Source organism: Microplitis mediator, chromosome 7, assembly GCF_029852145.1.
Source record: "Microplitis mediator isolate UGA2020A chromosome 7, iyMicMedi2.1, whole genome shotgun sequence".
Lineage (NCBI taxonomy): Eukaryota > Metazoa > Arthropoda > Insecta > Hymenoptera > Braconidae > Microplitis > Microplitis mediator.
Genome location: NC_079975.1, coordinates 26091542 through 26110495, shown reverse-complemented (window position 1 = coordinate 26110495; position 18954 = coordinate 26091542). Strand labels below are relative to the sequence as shown.

General features: G+C 32.0%; 2 protein-coding genes across 2 annotated transcripts in view; one reads left to right on the top strand and one right to left on the bottom strand.

Annotated features, from left to right (window-relative positions):
• LOC130671021 (RING finger protein 17) overlaps positions 1 to 18954 on the top strand; it is a 116387-nt gene that overhangs the window by 63367 nt on the left and 34066 nt on the right. The gene's annotated exons all lie outside the window — the stretch shown is intronic.
• LOC130671023 (uncharacterized) overlaps positions 5387 to 18954 on the bottom strand; it is a 35361-nt gene continuing 21793 nt past the window's right edge. Inside the window, exons 2-3 of the mRNA XM_057474698.1 lie at positions 16089 to 16340; positions 5387 to 6269 (exon numbers count right to left, since the gene is read on the bottom strand). Of these exons, the coding sequence (XP_057330681.1) occupies positions 5923 to 6269; positions 16089 to 16340 (599 nt within the window). The 3' untranslated portion in view covers positions 5387 to 5922. The remainder of the gene's footprint in view (positions 6270 to 16088; positions 16341 to 18954) is intronic.

The following is an 18954-nucleotide window of genomic DNA, read 5'->3' as shown; positions in this document are numbered from 1 at the left end:
ACGTGGCGATGCAACGCAATTTCTTTCTGAATGAAGCCCCTACGGGCATTGTGCGGGCTGAGCATTAGACAACGTTTAATCAATGGACTTCCACTGCAGAGTCCAGTCTAAACTGTTAGCTTCACGCGGGGTTTAATTGATAGACACTTACGCGAAATATTAAATAATAATAATAATTATTAATTTAAATTTTTAAAATAAATTACTTCGTTAAACAAAATTTCAAAATACAAAATAAATTAATTATTTATAAATATCACTGGTCGGTTAAAAAATAAAGTTCGTTTGAGTTTAGCTCCAGGCTAAATTTATTTCCATTTAAAATTTATTATTTTTTTTTTTTAATAAAAAAAATATATTTTTTAATATACCCGACAAGTACATTTGTATGTTTAAAAATATTTTATATTTTTTATTTTGTAAACTTCGCTGCCCACCTGTCCCTCTTGTTTTTCATTTAGACATATGTATGTATATGGATGAGTGTATCATAAATATATATATGTACATATGTATTTATTTTCTGGTTGTCGAACGTTTGCATGTTAATTTTGAACGATGAGCCTGGAGGCACAAACCTGAATGATATTCCGTTCTGTTCATCGTTATACAACAAGAGAAATAGATCGTCGTGTTGCATACAACGTCGCTGCAAATTGAAACGGATGTTGGATGTATTCAATTTTCAATCACAAATACTATATTTTAAATAATTTATCCTATAATTGTTTAATGTTTTATTTACGTTATTTTACGTTTTTGGATTAATTAAGCGGGAGATCCACGGGCGAAGTGGCTATTAAATAATTTTATAAATTTCATTTTGGACTTTGAGAAGATTCATTTTATTTAATTTGAATCTAATGTCGCTTTCTTTTTTTCAAAAAGTGATTTTTTGATGATAGTAAAGTTATCAGACGTTGGAAATTAAAAAACATTTTTTTTAACAGATAAATAATCAAAAAAAAATATTTCTAAAAAAATTCACATGTCGGGAATTTTATATACTATATGTGTAATTTTTCAAAATATTTTTTTTAATATTTATTTTTTTGTTAAAGAAATCCAAAAATTTTTAATGTCTGCTTAACTTCATTTTCATGATTTTTTATTATAATTTGAATTTTGGTAATTTAATTTTTGAATCCCGTGTAGAAATATTTTGACGAAAATACGCCGCGACCATCAAATTTTGCTAAAAGAGACGTAAATTTGGGCCAAATTAGGCTGAAGTCGTAGAATTTTGTTGAAAAAGACCGAAATTTTATCATTCGTATCAAATAGGCCGGAAATCCGCGACTACAAATTTACATTGCGCGAAATTTGTTTATTTAATTCTAATAATTTTTACTGTCGAAATTATCACTGAAATTTTTCTAAATTAAATTTTGACATCTAGAGTCACTACAGAGTTAAATCTGACGATTTTTCTTATCATTCATCTCTTGACCTTTAGACTTTATCCGAAATTTTAAAGTGACTGCGAAGCTTTTTCCCAAAAATAATTTCAAAATTTCTCACTTTAATTTCATATCCAAATTTCACATCAATTAGAATATTTCAATAAATTTAAAATCTAGTTTCCAGAAATTAGTCATTAAAAAAAAATTATTACTTCAATTACCGTCAAAATAAATGTACCTGAAAATCGGATCGTTTTTCGCGCAACAAAAATAAAAAAATTATACAGTAAAAAAATCTACTGGGTGACTAGATTTCCGAAATGTTTCGCATATAGTTACTGGTATGTCAGCCGAAAATCTTAGGCCACCCTAACTTCGGGAACTTCCCTCAAGCAGTCGAATTACAAAAATTTCTTCATTTTTCCTGCGCGAAAAACGTTCCGATTCCGGTACATCAAAATTAGTCTCAAATAAAAAAAAATTGATAACAATAAATTTAATCCACATTATTGATAATAAAACTTAAGTACAAGAGCTCAAAAAAAAGCAAAGTAATTAGTTTAATTGATAAATAATCTATAGTAATAAATTTTGGCGATAAAACGCTGCCTGTCGGTTCGAAAGCCAACCACTTGGTACTATAAGAAGATTATATTTGTAAAGACGTGTAAAGTCTCTTATGCCTGTATCCTGTATGCCCGGATACCGATAAAACAGTTGTGAGTAGTTTTAGCCGAGTATCGCGATCGTGATCGTGATCGCGGCTCTCGGGATAGGGGTGGGTCGGTCGGGGGTCGGGGATCGGCTCTGGGCACGGAGCGTGTATTTAACGCTCATACCTTTGTATAGGTGTCTAGTAATAATAGTGCGGTATATAGCAGCCGTAACAAAACGGGTATCAGCGTGATGAGGACGTAAAATACGTCGGCACGGTACATATAGAGTACGAAGCTGGATAGAAGCAGGTAGTGGTGGAGTCGAAAGTTTTGAGCGGTCGTAAACCAGCCGGCGAATGCACCAGCTATCCCGGCGTCCGGGTTTTACGGCTCAATTCGCAGTGGGGCCCTTACCAGGACGGTAATTAAACGCGTCGGGCTGGAATATGACTCTCCTTTCTGTTCCATTCTCTCTCTGCCACTCACACATCCATCCTTTCTTTGTCACCGGGTTTATTTCCGCGACTTTTAAGGCCCTCTGCATGACATTCGTTGCAGCATGATTGAACGATAAACTTATATTACTCCCTAACTTACATTTTTATTTTTATCATTGTCATTATTATTATTATTATTATTTTTATTTTATACTCGACAACTTTTTCGCAACTGCCAACTCACTAAAAACTCTAGCTCACATTTTTAAACCGGGAAATTACGATACCCGCGACACTGATCGCGCTAGTAGTCTCGGTCGTCAACTAGTCAGACATGAGTGTAAAATAAAAATCTATAAGTGGGAAAAGCTATTGGTTGCTAAGGTATATATTGAAAATCAAGTTGCTTGGGTGACAAATAAAACCCGTGCTTTGAAATAAACCAACCGAGAAATGAAAATAGTATATTACATACCTAGGCCAGTAAAATAAGAAAAGTCTCAGAGCACATGTAATTGTTGGCCGAGGCGAAGCCGAGGCTGACAAACATGTGGTCTGAGGCTTTCTTTTTTACTGGCCAAGGTGCGTATACTATTTTTCTGCTCGACGAAGCCGGAAAGTCGCAACTTCGTTTGGGGCAGCGGCCCGAAAGTTGCCACTTTCCGGCCGGAGGGCAGAAAATATATTTTTTTTTTTATTAATTTTTAATTCTAACTTTTTTTCTTTTTTTTTAAATCGATAGGTATGACGTTAAAGTAGTTTGCTATAAAAATAAAATAACGGTGGAATTGGATTTTCGATTTTTTTTTTTTTTTTTATCAACGATCTTGTTTATAGTTTTAGATAAATGTATAGGTTTCATAAAAGATATAAGGGTACTTTAGGAGCGAGGTTTTATTGACGATATCTTCTCCATGCACCTGAGGCTGCCAATGCTTATTGTCCTTTTAAATTTAATTAAATATATCAGCACATTTTTTTTTTTTTTTACAAAAATTTATTTATATTTTTTCTTAACATTTAAAAAATAATTAATTGTCTATACAATTCAAATGTCCCAGCAAATTTTTTTTAATTAATCGACTTTTTTTTTATTACAAAAATACAAAAAATTTTTTATTTAAAATTTTTAGACCATAAAATTTAATTCACATCCACTGTCAAGTTTTCCAAAAAAATTTCATTTCCATACCCAGAAAAAAAAGATTTTTTGGCGCAAATAAAATTTTGCATCATGGAATAAAAACAAAAATTTTCTTAGGACTAGAAAAAATTTTTTTCTCGCCCCAAGAAAATTTTTTTAAGGAGTAAAAATTTTTCGCGCCAAAAAATCCTTTTTTTTGTGTAGGAAAAATTAATTTACTATGCCAGCGGCAATGAGTTGAGTATTTAAAAGTTATTAAGCGGGAATTCAAAATAAGAGACATTAGAATTCACACAAAAGCTCCCTTACAAACTATTGCTTGAACAAAAACTCAAAACAAGTAATCATAAGTTATAAAAACATTTAAATCTGACTCGAGTTGTGATGAGTGCAGAAAAAGTAGGAGCAAATGAAACGAAGCCAGTTGTTCTCAATTTTAAGACAAACTCGCGGGTGGTATGGCGGAGGTAAACGTCGCCGTATCACTCGCTGCCTATTTCTACTTCTATTCCTATTTCTACTCGCACTTGTACTCGTATTATATTATTATACATTCGTTTAGTTATATTATGGCTCTGAAGTAACAGCCGTAACTGTTTAAAGTATCATGAGCAGTAGCATCCGTTACTTGCACATTCAGTTCGCCTAGAGGCCACGTCAGAAACTTTATAAAAGTTAGACGGTTTTAAATTAATTTTATAAGTATTCGGACAATTGAATCTGTTTTCTCTGCTGACAATCTTCTTTGCTTCACTTTATTCATTACAATTACAATTACAATTACTATTTTAATTTAAATTACATCGTAACAAAATATCGGAATCAATGCAGAGCAGATTATTACTTTTTATTTTTATTTATTTACTTCCATAGTAAATTTTACTCCAATTTATTTATTAAATATAAATTTTTCTACAATTAAATTCCGTGATAAATGTAAAGAAAAAGAATTGAAATAAAATCAACATTGACTCCGCTGACAATTATTTACTCCATACCCGGAGTTAATTTTCAACTCCGAATTTGCTCTCAATTTTTATGACTGAAGATGAGTGTGAATGTAGCAGACATCAGACAAATTTAAAACTGTAAATAAATATAGTAAATAATTTGAAAAACAAAATTAAAAAAAAATGCAGTTATTAATTTCAAAATTTTGTAAGTGCGCATTTTTTAAAAATTTTATTTTATTAATTATTTACTCCATCTATTTATAATTTTAAATTTGTCTGTCTGCTAAATTCACACTCATACCCTGAAGTTAACTGACAATTAATAATTTTCGGGTTTTTTTTCACCAAAAGAATGAAAAAAAAAAAAACTAAAAAATTGCACATGTAGAAAATTAAAAAAAGTACTAATGCAATTTTTCAAAATATTTTTTTTTTTATAATTTATCGTTTTTAAAAAAATTCAAAAACTGTCAGACGTTTGCTAACTTCAGTATCATAAGTGAACAGACAATTGATAATTTTCAAATTTTTTTTTCACCAAAAGAATTTAAAAAAAAAAAAACTAAAAAAATGCACTTGTAGAAAATTAAAAAAAACTACGAGTGAAATTTTTCAAAATATTTTTTTTTTATAATTAATCATTTTTAAAAAATTCCAAAAGTTATCAGACCTCGACCAACTTCAGTATCATCAATTTTTTAGTTGACATTTTTTTAATGACAATTGTCAAGTTACAACAGAGCTCTAAGTTGTTACAAAATAACATTTTATTTTTTCACGATTTCTATTTATAAATTTTTTTTTTTTTTTTTTTTTTCATTCGACAGCATTTCTTCTCAAGTCTCAATGGCTGTGGCCTTACGGCTTCACTAAAATTCCACAGTGCTTAGGTTCTCAGTAAAAAAACACGTGCACCGATTGGTTGCCTTAGTTATATATATATATTTATATATATGTTTATACAGGTATCGGAAATTTTCAGTGTACTAGTTGTAGTCAGGGTGTGTAGTGTTGCTATTATTTTCTTTCTTCTCCTTTCTGCTGGGAAAATACGATGGGTTGAGAAAAATAGTAACATTTTTTAACTCAAAGAAAATCCAAGTAAAAGGTTCCAAAGATATAATAAGAAAAACTTGAAATAGAAATAAAATTCTAACAAAAGTGTTAAGTATAAAGCGTAAGAATCTTTTCGCTGCGTTGTGATTCGTTCGATAAATTTTAAACTTTTGCTTTATTTTATTTCATTTCATTTTTAATAAAATAATTTATGGTGATGTAAAATGACGAAGAGCGAGAGATAAAGAGAAGCTGGGGAATAGGCTAGGATTTTCATTTCCGGCGAGCGAAAATATTTTCCAATAATTCCTTGGTAATGAGTCGGTGAGGTCGCGTTGGACTTTCTGTAGGTTTCTGGTACAATCTAGCGTTTATTGCATACAACTTAGGGCTAAGTTCACATCTGACGTTGAACCACCAGTCGCACACCAGCACAGCTTGGCTAAATTGGGTTCCATTGGGACACAAAAATGTCGCCTGTCGCCCGTCGATGTCACAATAATGCCAAGCCTGGCATCGCGTCTCGACGTCCGCGAAAAATCCGGGATACTCTTGATCGTCGCAGTAAAAATTTGTGTAAGGCACTTTTCCCAGAACTGGAAAGTCGGTTCCTGGTCTACCTGTTGAAAAAAAAATTAATTAGTAATCAGCAAAAAATTAAACCCAATTTTCCTTATCACTAACAATTTACATTTAAAAGTTGGGGTAATAAAATCAAAATTACGGCTAAACTAATAGAGATATCAAAAAAATGTATATAGACAATCTTGTAGCTGATTAAATTCTCTACAAAAAAGGTCTCATTACATTTGAGCGTACGACTAATTATTTCAGCGCAATTACAACTTGAAGTTGGAAAACTGATTTAAAAAGATTTCTATACGAAGTGACCCCGTATTTATTTTGTCTATAACTTTGAAACTATCAGAGATACGTTGATGAGTCTCATGACCTTTTTTGTAGCAAATTAAATTTCCTACAACTTTTGTTTCAATCATTTTTTTCCAAGATCTATAGTTTTGCTGAAAATCGAATTTCTATAAATATTTCGGTAAAAAAAAGCTGAGGATTAATGGACTAGTAGCCTAATTTTTTTCACGCGATGCTGCAAGTAGTGAATAAGTTACAAAAAAACTTCCAATTTTTTGAGCACAGATTCATCTCCTTATAAATAAAATATAATTATAATTAGATAGTTTACCTAAAAGGTAAAGCTGTTTATAATAAAACAAGATGGAAAATGATGATAATGATGGCGATAAGAGAAGGAAGTAAGAAAGGATGTGGTTAAGACAGCGGCACTTTGAAGGATCTCTTGGCTGCATCAAGTGTATTATCTATCTAAGATCCAAGTGAAGATAAAGCAAAAGCTTCCTATCGCAGTCTGTCTTTTACTAAATGTTGCCACTAAAGCGAACAAGAAGATGTATGTCTTTGTACACCGTCTTGACAACTACAACACCCACGCATCCATATATATAGAGGAAAGAAAGTGATGGAGAAAGAGAGAGAGAGAGAGTTTATATTGGCTGGTATATACTGCATCAGAGAATCACAAGATTCATCGCTTCTCGTGCTGGTAGAGCCTTTTCATCTTACACAGATATATACGCTCATAGATTCCCTTATAACTTTACGGGAACTTTGAATTAGCTGGCGTGTTATTCCGTCGCTGCGTAAGTCGACAGCTAATTACATATCTAAACTTCCAAAGGGTTAATCAGCCTAGATGTTTACCGGTAACATTAACTAGTCTCCCGCCTTATTCATTCATTTGTTATAAATGCACTTAATCCTTAAGGAATAAAAATAAATTACAGTTTCTCGGGTTTAAATATTTCCCGCGAACTTTAAATTTAGTCGAAATTATGACGAAGCTGTAGAATTTTATTGAAAGAGGCCGAAATTTTATTATTTTGGCGCGAAATATTTGAAAATTCAAATAATGATTTTATTAATTCAAATTTTTGGTAGGAATTTTTACAATTTCGGTGTGCTTTTAACTACACTGAAAAAAATAATTGGTAGCAGCTACCGATTGGCAGTTGGTAGCTACTACCGATTATTTTTCGGTAGCCGCTACCGATTCTTTCGGTATCAGTTACCGAAATAATCGGTAGCTGCTAGTGATTAATTATTGGTAACAGCTACCGATTATTTCGGTAGCCGTTACTGATTGGAATCGGTACCAGCTACCGAAAAAAAATCGGTAGCTGCTACCAAAAATTAGGTAACTGGTACCGAAATAATCGGTAGCTGCTAGTGATTAATTATTGGTAGCTGCCAGTGATTAATTATTTGTAACAGCTACCGATTATTTCGGTAACAGCTACCGATTATTCGGTAACAACTACTGATTATTTTGGTAGCCGTTACTGATTGGGATCGGTACCAGCTACCGAAAAAAAATCGGTAGCTGTTACCAAAAATTAGGTAACTGGTACCGAAATAATCGGTAGCGGCTACCGAAAAATGATCGGTAGTGGCTACCGATTGCCAATAGGTAGCTGCTCCCTTTTTTTTTTCAGTGTAAATATTTAATGAAATTCTAAAACTATTATTTGAAATTGTAGTTCTTACATAATTTTTTAAAATTTCAGTCGTTTTCCATTCGAAGCGCGCGTTAGCTTATGGAACTGTAATTTTTCTTGTTTTCTTTTTTCGATCTACGGAATTATATATAGACAAGAATATATTTATGAGAAAATCAGCAATTACTATTTGGATCGTATCGTTGTAAAAATTTCGAGACTAAGTTGACTAACTAATGAGTAGAAATTTTTTTATTTCAATATGGAAAACAGAAAGACTGCATTGATTGTTAAATAGCAAAATATTTAAAATGGAATAAGAAAATATTTTTTATTTAAGTTGTGTCTACACTAATAAATGGTTGATTTCCTTGAGGTGAATATCGTCCGCGATATAACTCGAGTTCACAATGATAAAACATTATACAACTTGAAACAAACGAAATAACGTAAGAATGAACGGAACAAAATATAAAATAGAATAAAATAAAATGATGTTATCTCGGTGTTTTAAAATCCCAGTAAAATATTATTTTCTTTTTCTTCCATTTCCATCTCCACCTCCATCCACTTGATCTCCATCTTGTTCTACTTCTTATTCTTGAATTCGTTGAGACGCCTCAAGCCGGAATAAATGAGTAAACGTTCGTAAATTAGCGCTCGATTTCTCCTGGATTTATAAATATATATATATATATATACCTATATATATTTTCTCTTCTCTTGCATTTTCATTTTGTACGTTTCTTCCACTTCAACCTCAGTACCTTGCTTTACTCGTTTTCATCATCCACTTTTTTTATTCCCCCTTCCTTCGCCTCTAGTCTTATTCCTTTTGCTTTATTTACTTTTTTATCCATCTTTTTTTTACAGCATTATTATTTTTTTTATTCACTTGCTCTGAGAACTCAGCTCTTTTCACGCGGACTCTTTTCCTCACAAGCTCTCCCTAACGAGTCTAACAACTTCCAATGGTAACAAATCCCTTCTATATATATATATTCAAACTAGTCTTTTATTTGAATATCAAAAAAGCACAAATCGTGACAATCATTTTCCTTCATTTCTCTCTCATTATTATCACAACAATATTTTTCTTACAATAATTATAGCAATTAAAATTCATCAAAAGAAAAATTATATTTTTCTGATAACAATAAATATATATATATGTTAGAGTGTTTAAAAAAATCGACTTTTTTTTTTTTCTTGAAGAACATTGAAAAATCGACAGAGTATCTCTAGACAAAGACCCTGTTAAAATATGAGACCTTAATATTAATATTTAAAGATGGCGATTCACGATTTTTTATTTTCCATTTAAATAACATGGGAAAAAAAAAAATTTTATTTTGGAATTTTATACCTCGGCGATGGCTTATTGAACAGATAAGTTCAGGATATATTTTTGTAGGGAATTGAACGCTCTACAAAAAAAGTCTCTTATAATTTTTTGATAAATCCATCTGTTCAAAAGTTATTGGAGCTCGAAGTAAAGTTAGAGTAAATTTCGAGATCTTTTTACTTTTCCGGCGAAATTATCGGACTAATCATAAAATGCCATGGAATCTTTTTTGTAGACAATTTTATTTTCTACAAATTATCATTGATAAATTTTTTTCAAATTCTGCATTTTTTTCTAGTTATTTCCATTTTAATGCCAAGCTCTTAAAATCGATCAGAACACTACTTTTTTAGGAGCTTGGCATTAAAATGGAAATAACTAGAAAAAAATGCAGAATTAAAAAAAAATTTATCAAAAGAATTTGTAGAAAATAAAATTTTTTGAAACACTCTAATATATGTATAAGTAGACCGGAGTGTAGATTGGTTTTGTCGATAGTTGGTGGTTAAATTTGACACAACCAAAGTATGAATGCCTGTGGAATTGTCGTGGTGATATTTTCCCCCGAGTATTTCGTATGGATATTGTGTGCCAGGACGAGTTCTCAACTGTGTCGTAGTTGGTTATTTTACTGTACTCTACGTGACAGACTCACTCGAAGAGACGAGACGAGACGAACTGAGAGAAGAGAAGAGAAGAGAAGAGAGAAGCAGAATAGTAGAGATACAAGACAATATTATATCTCTATAGTCTGCAGTGTATCATTATATATATGCATATATATATCGGTGTATACTTGGATAGTGAGCAAGACGAACAAGACTTAGGGGATGTATAGAGACATAACGTGTGCATGGACGCATCGTCGTGGCGCGAAACTATGCTTGTCATCTGACGAACGGAGACTACCTAGAGAAGCCTTCTCTTCTCGACTATCCTCTACCCTCACTCTATATATGTCTACTGTTGTGTAGTAGACGAGGTTTGGTAACTATTACGGGAAATACACGGCTGTTGTGTCATACTACTGTTATGTACTGTACCAACAAAGTAATTTATGCAAGCCTCGGCTTCGTGCTTTTCTCACACTAAAACTACTCACCTTGTATTACTGATACCCGGGACTCGGAACCCGGCACTCAGAACCCGGGACTAAGAAGCTCTTCTCATCACTGCCTAACAACGAGAAATTATAACTCGCGGGTCACTTGATCAATTTTACTTTCTAAAATTCACACTCAGAAAATTAAGTAATTGTGTTTATTATCCTAAAATTTTAATTATAATCATCTAGAATGATTTTAAAGTTTTTAAATGCAAAGAGATAATAATATCAGGATGGTAAAAATTACCATCAGGATGATAACAGTTACTATCAGGGATTGTAATTAATATTATTACGATCTAGATGATTTATACAATCATCTAGATAATATTCACTACTATTGGATTGATAGTGAAATTTTTACCATCACTAGACGATAATTCCTATCATTTAATTTTCTGAGTATAGAGAAAAGTTTTTCTTCAACTTTTATGTGCTAGCGTTTTTCCTACTCTCTAAACATGAATAAGTGAAATAAGTGAATATTCACTAATCCTGAGTGCCAACCGAACCACTTTTTGAAATTAGTGGTTCGGTTTGCACTTGGAATTAGTGAATATTCACTTATTTTCACTAATTCATTTTTAGAGAGTAGAGACTTCTTTGAATCCTAGAGAAACCGGATTGAATGCGGACTTGAATTAAATCCGGATTCACTCCCGATTTTTCACAGTGTAACTATTATAATTTCTGATGGTAACTGTTACCATCTGGATTATAAATATAACTATTTAAAATAATAATAGTAATCAACTCTAGTTAACATACACTGAGAAAAAAAAGTGTATATTTCCAAGTAAAATTTCTTGATTCAAGTATTATTTTACTTAAATAGTGCCAAGTAAATATTTTCTTAATTTTAGTAAAAATGCATTGTCTGTAGAAATTTATGAGTAGATTCAAACAATTGTTATAAAGATAAGAAATATTATACTTCGATGTAGTAAATTTTTTCTTGTGTTTAGTATTATGAGTTAAGTAAACATGGTTACTTGAATTTAATTTTTTTTTTCTCAGTGTACATTATCGCAACAATTATCATCCATATAGTAAACATTACGATCTAGATGATTTATACAATCATCTAGATAATATTCACTCCTATCGGATTGATAGTAAAATTTTTACCATCACTACTCTCTAAAACTAAATAAGTGAAAATTTCACTAATTGAAATAATGATCTTAAAATTCACTACAAAATTAGTGATTTTGAATTAGATTCACTAATTCATTAGTGATTCCCCGGATTCTACAATGATTACTAGTGGTGCCTCGCTTAAGGACTTTTTATTCTGTCATAGAATTATCAAATTCAGGGCAAAATTAATTACGATAATTTTTAAATACAATTGAACAGTAGTAATTAAGGTAAGTTAATTAAATAAAACCTAATTTAGTTGCTAAATAATACATCTTGTTATTTTTTAATAGCTTTATATTTTTACTCCAACTTTTTGTACCGAACCTTAATCAAAACCATCATTGACAATAGAATCAGGTTATGAGTATAATTATGATATAAATATTTACCATACGAAAGTAATTTTAATTGTTAATTTAGTCGATTAAGTTGCTAAAAAAGTTTTATACAAATAATAATAATAATAATAATATTTTGATACAATATTATTAGCAACGATACAATATTTTTCCAAATAAATCCTCGTCAACAAGTGAATTAGTACATTTTTGACTAATTCAATCAGTGAAATTTTCACTAATTCTATATGTTGTTTTTTTACTAATTCAAAAAGTGAATAGTCACTAATTCATAGTCGTATACTTTGGACAATTTAGATTAGTGAATATTCACAAGTAATTAGTGGTTTTTCACTAATTTAGTTTTAGAGAGTAGACGATAATTCCTATCATTTAATTTTCTGAGTGCACCTCACATTTTTTTATCTGAACTGGATTTTTACTCCGAACCGGAATTTTTATATTAAAGAAACTCCCCTTCGGAGTTAATTTCCAAAAGTAGTCATCCGCTTCGCAGTCACTCCAGATTTAATCCGGGTTCACTCCGCCTTTTTTTTAGTCTCCAAATTTTTCTATCACAAAAAAAAGTAAATTTGTAAAAGGAAACACTGAGGATCGCTCACAAAAAGGGTAAAAAATAGTGAATAAATATTAGCCATGTCAGGTTTAATTATTAATTAATAATACAGGAGGTAAACAGAATCTGGTATTGTAAAATATAAAAGACGAAGAGAGACGATCATACAGAAGTACAGTATGTGTGTATATAGACTTTACTGGAGGTATCTTGCATGAAATCTATCTAGCTATTTGTAAAATTAAATGAAGGACGAAGCCCGAGCTGCTTCATTGCTTCGGGGCTATACACTCTTCCATCTCCATCTCATCCTCCTTCGGTACATTTCTCGTACGTTTTCCCAGAACTATCGTCATAAAGTCAACTAAGCGGACGGGTTGGGTTTTCCAATGTACCCCGGACTCATACCCGCACTGTGCCCACAATGCATCCCATCTTCGTCCTAGTCTCGTTCGAAATACCGCTGCCAGAGACGACTCACTCGGTCTCACTTCTCTCCTTATATTTATATATAAATATATGTATGGAAGTACGTAAAACCCAGAGCCAGAGCCAGAGTATCTCGTGCCAACCAGAGAATAACTCACTAGGGTAAAAGGTCTTAAAGAAAGAAGGGTTATATCGTAAAAATGGCGGATGCTCGGATAAGCAAAAGGGAAAAATATATTTGGGGTATGGGAGCGTCAGTGATTTTTATAAAATAAAACGACGAGATTTATCTGTGCTAAGAATTTTAACGGAATGATAAAAATTTTATAAGACTAATAAAATAAAAAAAAAAGTGTAACAATTATTTAAGTAAACTAAAGGAAAAGATAAATTTGAAAAATTTTCTCGATATTTAAAATGTAAAGAAAATTTCAGTACGTGGTCGAAAAATATTTCCGCTGATTTTCGCTGTTAAAAAAAAAATTCGCTCTTTATTTTAAGGAAAAAATAAAAAAATTTATTGGTTCAAGTTGGGAATAATAATTTCCGATAAAATGAAATTTATGTTTTTTTGTGAAATAATTTTTTTTTTAATGAAAAAAAATATAAAAGGGATAATTATCATGACTATATCAGATGACAGAGAAAATATATTTAACAAAACAGAGTACATTGGTAGATTTATGCCAGTGAAGACTAAAATTCGATTTATAAACGTATCTCGGTAGCGCGTGACATCGATACATATAAATTTTCCGTTGGTCACCTCGTTCGCCAACGGACTAAAACAAATCGATACTTTTTTTACTCCCGTATGCTTTGTCATCCAACTTTACTAAATTTAAACTTTTTATTTTTATTTATCTTCCCTTGCGTCCACATCATTCACTCCCAACTTATTTACACACACGAACTCACACCCACACACACACGAAAGAGACGTTGCAGCGCATTCGGACTTGATTCGCTAAATTTTTACGTGCGAAAAACCGGCAAAGTGAATTTAACGAGAAATTCTCAGCAACCTCAACCCCAAACTACTCATTCACTCCATCCCCGTCTCTTTTCGCGGCACGGGAACAACACCCGCCTTCCTCTCTCTCCCTCCCACACGATTGCTATTCAGAATAGAAGCTTGCGACTGTGGTAACCGCTGTGAACACGCGGTAAAACAGCCCAGAGACGAATGAAGAGCCGGGGGTCTATATTATATAGGGTGAGGGTGAGGGTGAGGATGAGGATGAGGACGAGGATGAGGATGAGGCCAACAATTTAGCCGGATGGTAGTGGTTGCCCGTGGAATTTCGGTTCACTGAACCTACCACTGTTGTCATACTTGAAATAAGGGTAGTTTATTCATCCTATAACTGATCCCACAGGCATTCATTGAGCTTTCCATGTGCTAACTCTATTTAAACTATCTACTTATTTTAATAATTATCGTTTACTTCTAACGATAATTAAATTTAATTGGAAAACTGCTTTTTTTTAATTATAAAAATTCCGCGGATTGTAATTTTTTAGTTTTTTAAATGAACTCAGAAATAACTGAATTTTTTTTTTTTAAATAAATTTGTAATTAATTACAAACTCGAATTTGCGAGAAATATTTACGATTATATTTACTCCTTAATTTCGGTAGTGATTAAAAATAAAAATAATAATTTTAATAAGAAGCCAATTAAAAAGCTCTTGTTAATTAATTAACAGAATTATCGCGGTTACAAGTTTTTATCGATCCTTTTTACCCCAATGTTTTATCCAATCCGCTATCGGAACAAGTACTAGACTTGATATTTCTGTTGTTAATGTACCATTGCAGTTATAATAATAGTAATAACTCGGCAGGGATGAATAATGCGTCAGTATATGGGAGGAGAGATTCGCAGAAAGAGAATTTAATGGAATAAGGGCTCGGAGGAGTGAATTCACGGCACTCTTGGCACTCGGTAGGATAATGAAATACCGAGACCTCCTGGTACAGCCCCAGCGATCTCGAGCTTACCAAGACAGTCAACTTGATGGGCTCCAAGGGGATTTTATTACAGCCTCTGACGATTTCGCTTTTTTTCACCCCATAATTTTCAGCCCCTACCCTATCATCCCCGTCTAAAGTCTATCAATTATTTAAAAATTATAACTAGGAACAAGATTTTTGCTGTATTTTTGAAATGAGTAGTTCGAATTTTTGATATTACGGGGAAAATATCGGTCTTAGTAAAAAAATTTTCGAACAAAAGTTTTAGGAAATTTAATTTTCTAAAAAAAATGTCTCTTATGATTTTCTTATATGATGAATATTTTCACCGTAATTGAAAAATTAAGATTCATAATGAAAGATTCAAAATTTGGTTAATAATGAAAATCTTAATTTTGAAATTACGGCTTTCTTATTAGTCCTAAGAAAAAATTATAAGAGACATTTTTTTTAGGAAATTAAATTTCCTACAACTTTTGTTTGAAAAATTTTTTAATAAGACCAATATTTTCACTGCAATTCAAAAATTAAGATTCATAATGAATAATTCAAAATTTGGTCAATAATGAAAATCTTAATTTTGATATTACGGCTTTCTTATTAGTCCTAAGAAAAAATTATAAGAGACATTTTTTTTAGAAAATTAAATTTCCTACAACTTTTGTTTGAAAAATTTTTTAACAAGACCAATATTTTCACTGCAATTCAAAAATTAAGATTCATAATGAATGATTCAAAATTTGGTTAGTAACAAAAATCTTAATTTTGAAATTACGGCTTTCTTATTAGTCTTAAGAAAAAATTATAAGAGACATTTTTTTTAGAAAATTAAATTTCCTACAACTTTTGTTTGAAAAGTTTTTCAATAAGACCAATATTTTCCGTAATATAAAAAAATTCACACCACCAATGATTAATTATTTTTAAATCAACGCAAAAACCCTGGCCCTATTAATAACAATTATGATAATTTGAATAAAAAAATGTACATACCTGGTATAGATTTACCGAGATCAAGATATTCTCTGACAGAAGGACTTAAAAAACCCGGTGGTACAACTGGCGAGTCGTTTGTTGGATTATTTCTCTCGTCCACGTCATCATAATAGTAATAGTCGTCTTCTGGATCAAGAGGCTTAGCTCTCTTAGACACCTTGTTGTTATTATTATTATTATTGTGATTATTACTATTACTGCTTCTGGTACCGTTATAAGTTTCACTGGACCCGTCAGCGTTCACAGAATCTGAAAATTCGAATTAAAATCAAACAGCGGCTAATACCTGGACACCAGCTCGTCACTGGGTCCTGTCACCTGTAAATTTGTCTGACCAATATTGCGACGATTACAGTGTGGAGTTGGGAGATAAATACCTGGCTCGTTATAACGTCAGCTCAGGAGAATAAGTCTTACATGATGTCTGTCGCAGCGAGTGTGCCAGAGTAAGACCGGAGACTTGACACACGGTATTTTATATATAATAGCTCCTGTGCCGTAGCATTATATGGAATAAACTAAAACTAATGCGTGGGAAAACCTGGGAAATAATTAATACGGGAATCTGATATTTCATTCTGGTAAAGCAACCGTGTCATAGTACGAGGATTACCCAGTCGTCGCACTTGACTGACTAAATATTTTACTTTTTTTTTTTTTTATAACTTTTATTAATTATTATTTTCTCTGGTGGGTAAAACGGGACCCATAAAAAATTCTGATAAAAATTTTTCCTCCGAAATTTATTTTGTAAAAAATTCCCGAGCTCCCACTTTCAGTGCAAAATTATTTAAAATGAATTTAAACAAAAATTTTACATTAAAAATTGAACAACTGTCGAGTAATTAAATCTCTTTGCTCCCAAGACATTTAGTAATTTTTTTAAATTTAAAATATTTATAAAGTTTTTTGTCCTCAGTCCTCATCAGCATTAAAAAAAAAATTTAATTAAATAAAAAAGTGAGAATAAATTATCCAGTCCAAGTAGAAATGTTAAAATTGAAACAATAGGACAAAATCGAACAGTCATTAAGATTAAAATTGGATAGAAACCGGACACGCGTTAAATTTATCGCCTTGACAATCCCCGATCCGGAAGTGTCTCGCGTCCCGGGCGAGATAAAGTTTCCGGTAAACGAGTATAGCTGGCAGCCAGGTATGGAACTCGACTTGTTACCCAGCAGCTTCCGTAAATCTCCTCGACGGGGATGAAAAGTGTGTGAGTCGAGTGGAGGTTATGCCAACAAAGACCCCATGTTCAATCTCACCCCCTCCCTTGTCTCTCCCCCGCTTATCAAAGAAGTCTCGCGTTAAAGAGACACCTCTCGCCCAATGCAACGCAACGAATCGATTAATTATTTAACGAAGCTTCGTATTTCCTTCGTCATTTCAACGATTCTCGCCTCGTTTCATTTTGTCCTCCTCCTTCCGCCCACTCTCCCTCCCTCCCTCTTCCTCTTGCTCGCCAACTACCCGTCAGTTTCCTCTGGCTCTACCAGCATCTGTTGTTCAGTTGTTGTATTTCACCAGCACCTCTTCCGCTAAAAACATTCCTCGTATCTCTCATTCAGTTCGTCTGAAATTTCATCGTCCGTCGCCCCAAGGCGACGACGTACTCAAATCGTAACGTTTTCCATTCGTATATACGATCGTTAAATGTTTTGAGGAAAGAGAAACATTCACATATATCTATATTTATTTATTTATTTATGTACATACTACGTGTAGGTATAGATAGAGATGGGTGGGGGTGGAGGTGGAAGTTGAGTTTGGCGAATAGGAGAGGTCGATCGTACATTGTACACCTTTATGCTGCACAACAGATGCCTACGTAATTAGTTCTCCTTTGATGAGAAAACTCTACAACTATACAATATACTCGCAAGGTAGTTTAGTCTGTATTAAAACCGGTTAAAAAAATTATAATTAAAATACATTTTTTTTATTTTGCAAAATTATAGAACACGAAAATATGATGTTTTTTTTTTAAATTTATATTGAACACAAATAATTAATGGAAATTCATTTTTCATATTCGGTGGAGGTGCACAGAAAAAAAATTTATCTTGAGTCAAGAAAATATTTTTGAAGACAAACGTTTTCGGGGATCGAAAAATTTTCCTGAGAAAATTCGTCTTGGTCAGAAAAGATTTTTCCTTTACTGGAAAAAATTGAAGTTTTCAAAAAAAATTTAATTTCAGTCGATATTTTTTTTTCTGTGTGATGGAACATGAAGTAGAGGTACCGTTTTTGGCCGCGAGGGCCAGTTTTGGACACTTGAAAAATTCAAAAAAATACTCAACTTTTTGCTTAACTAAAATAAAGTAATAAATGCCCGAAAATGTAGCAGAGGCCATAAGTACTGCCTATATAATAGGGTGGGTTGAAAAAAAACTTTGTTTTTGTTTTTCTTAGCATGGGAGTAGAATTTGTACCTTATAAAAAAAAAATTTTTCAAGAAAAAAAAAATTTTTTACTCAACATTTTGAGGTGGCCCACTCGTTTTTAAAATAAATAATTGATCAAACGAGGGTAGTCCCAACGAAAAAAATTACATGGTGTTCTAGAATCTGTAGGGTGTCCCCTTGAAAGCTAATTGAAAGTCAGAAGTTAAAAAAATTTTTTTCCTATTATTTTTGTAATTTAAGTAAAAAATCCAAAAATGAAAAGCATTTTCTTTTGAATTAAAATAAAAGTGAAGTAAAAAAAAAATCACATTCGACAATTATTAGATGTTTTCCACGATTTTGGACAAAAAAAAATTTTTTCGTTGGAACTACCCCATTTAATAAATTATTTATTTCAAAAACGAGTGGGCCACCTCAAAATGTTGAGTAAAAAAATTTTTTTCTTTTATAAGGTA